At 57.1% G+C, this 1239-nt stretch overlaps 1 protein-coding gene across 1 annotated transcript in view; it reads left to right on the top strand.

Annotated features, from left to right (window-relative positions):
* The window catches only part of LOC108804126 (E3 ubiquitin-protein ligase BRE1B-like), a 2535-nt gene extending 1818 nt beyond the window's left edge, over positions 1-717 (top strand). The window contains exon 2 of the mRNA XM_018575889.1: positions 535-717. Within this exon, the coding sequence (XP_018431391.1) occupies positions 535-711 (177 nt within the window). The 3' untranslated portion in view covers positions 712-717. The remainder of the gene's footprint in view (positions 1-534) is intronic.
* Positions 718-1239: the final 522 nt, after the last annotated feature.

The following is a 1239-nucleotide window of genomic DNA, read 5'->3' as shown; positions in this document are numbered from 1 at the left end:
CCGTATTATACCATAGACTGGGGTATGTGGGGCCCCGTATTATACCATAGACTGGGGTATGTGGGGCCCCGTATTATACCATAGACTGGGGTATGTGGGGCCCCGTATTATACCATAGACTGGGGTATGGGGGGCCCCGTTGATCCCATAGTCTGGGCAGTGAGGGGCCCCGTATGATCCAATAGTCTGGGCTGTGAGGGGCCCCGTATGATCCCATAGTCTGGGCTGTGAGGGGCCCCGTATGTTCCCATAGTCTGGGCTGTGAGGGGCCCCGTATGATCCCATAGTCTGGGCTGTGAGGGGCCCCGTTCTGTAATGTGATTGGTCGCTCTGTCTCCTAGGCCCGCCTCACCTGCCCGTTCTGTAATGTGATTGGTCGCTCTGTCTCCTAGGCCCGCCTCACCTGCCCGTTCTGTAATGTGATTGGTCGCTCTGTCTCCTAGGCCCGCCTCACCTGCCCGTTTTGGTCGCTCTCCCTCCTCGGCCCGCCTCACCTGCCCGTTCTGTAATGTGATTGGTCGCTCTGCCTCCTAGGCCCGCCTCACCTGCCCGTGCTGTAACACGCGGAAGAAGGACGCCGTGTTCACAAAGTGTTTCCACGTTTTCTGCTTCGAGTGCGTGAAGACGCGATACGATTCCCGCCAGCGCAAATGTCCCAAATGTAACGCGGCCTTCGGAGCGCACGACTTCCACCGAATATACTTCAACTAGACCCCGCCCCCGACACGGACTCCGGGGACCGCCCACTAGGGGGCGGAGATTCTTCTTCAATAGGGAGAGATCACATGACCTGCAGGCGGATGGCCACGTCTGAAGTGCCTGGCGCGGTTCTCCGCTGTAGTAGATGTGCGGTTCTGTCATATGTACACGTGGTAGATGTGTGTGAGGTCATACATGATATGGTGGCAGTGATGATGTCACAGGTATGACGGTCTCCCGGGGAGGGGGGAGGAGACATGTCAGCTGATAATAAAGGAGAGTTTTGTCTAATTTTGGCTCGAGTCGGATTCCCTGTACACCGAATGAAGCTGCCGCATCAGCCAATCAGGTTCCAGTTCCCGGCACAGTATCGGAGGACGTGACTGGCTGAGGTGGACAATGCGGGCTCTTCATGTTCCAGGGGCCCCGCGGACTGTAACCCGTATGGACCATTTTCTGGCCAATCACACTGCAACCTATCTCTTACTGGTCATGTGTGGTGACCCCAGACCACTCCCTTGTTGCCGCAGGTTACCAAAC

The sequence above is a fragment of the Nanorana parkeri genome, unplaced genomic scaffold, assembly GCF_000935625.1.
Source record: "Nanorana parkeri isolate BGI_ZX_2015 unplaced genomic scaffold, ASM93562v1 scaffold5274, whole genome shotgun sequence".
In the NCBI taxonomy this organism is placed as follows: Eukaryota; Metazoa; Chordata; class Amphibia; order Anura; family Dicroglossidae; genus Nanorana; species Nanorana parkeri.
This window is presented reverse-complemented; position numbering and strand designations above follow the sequence as displayed.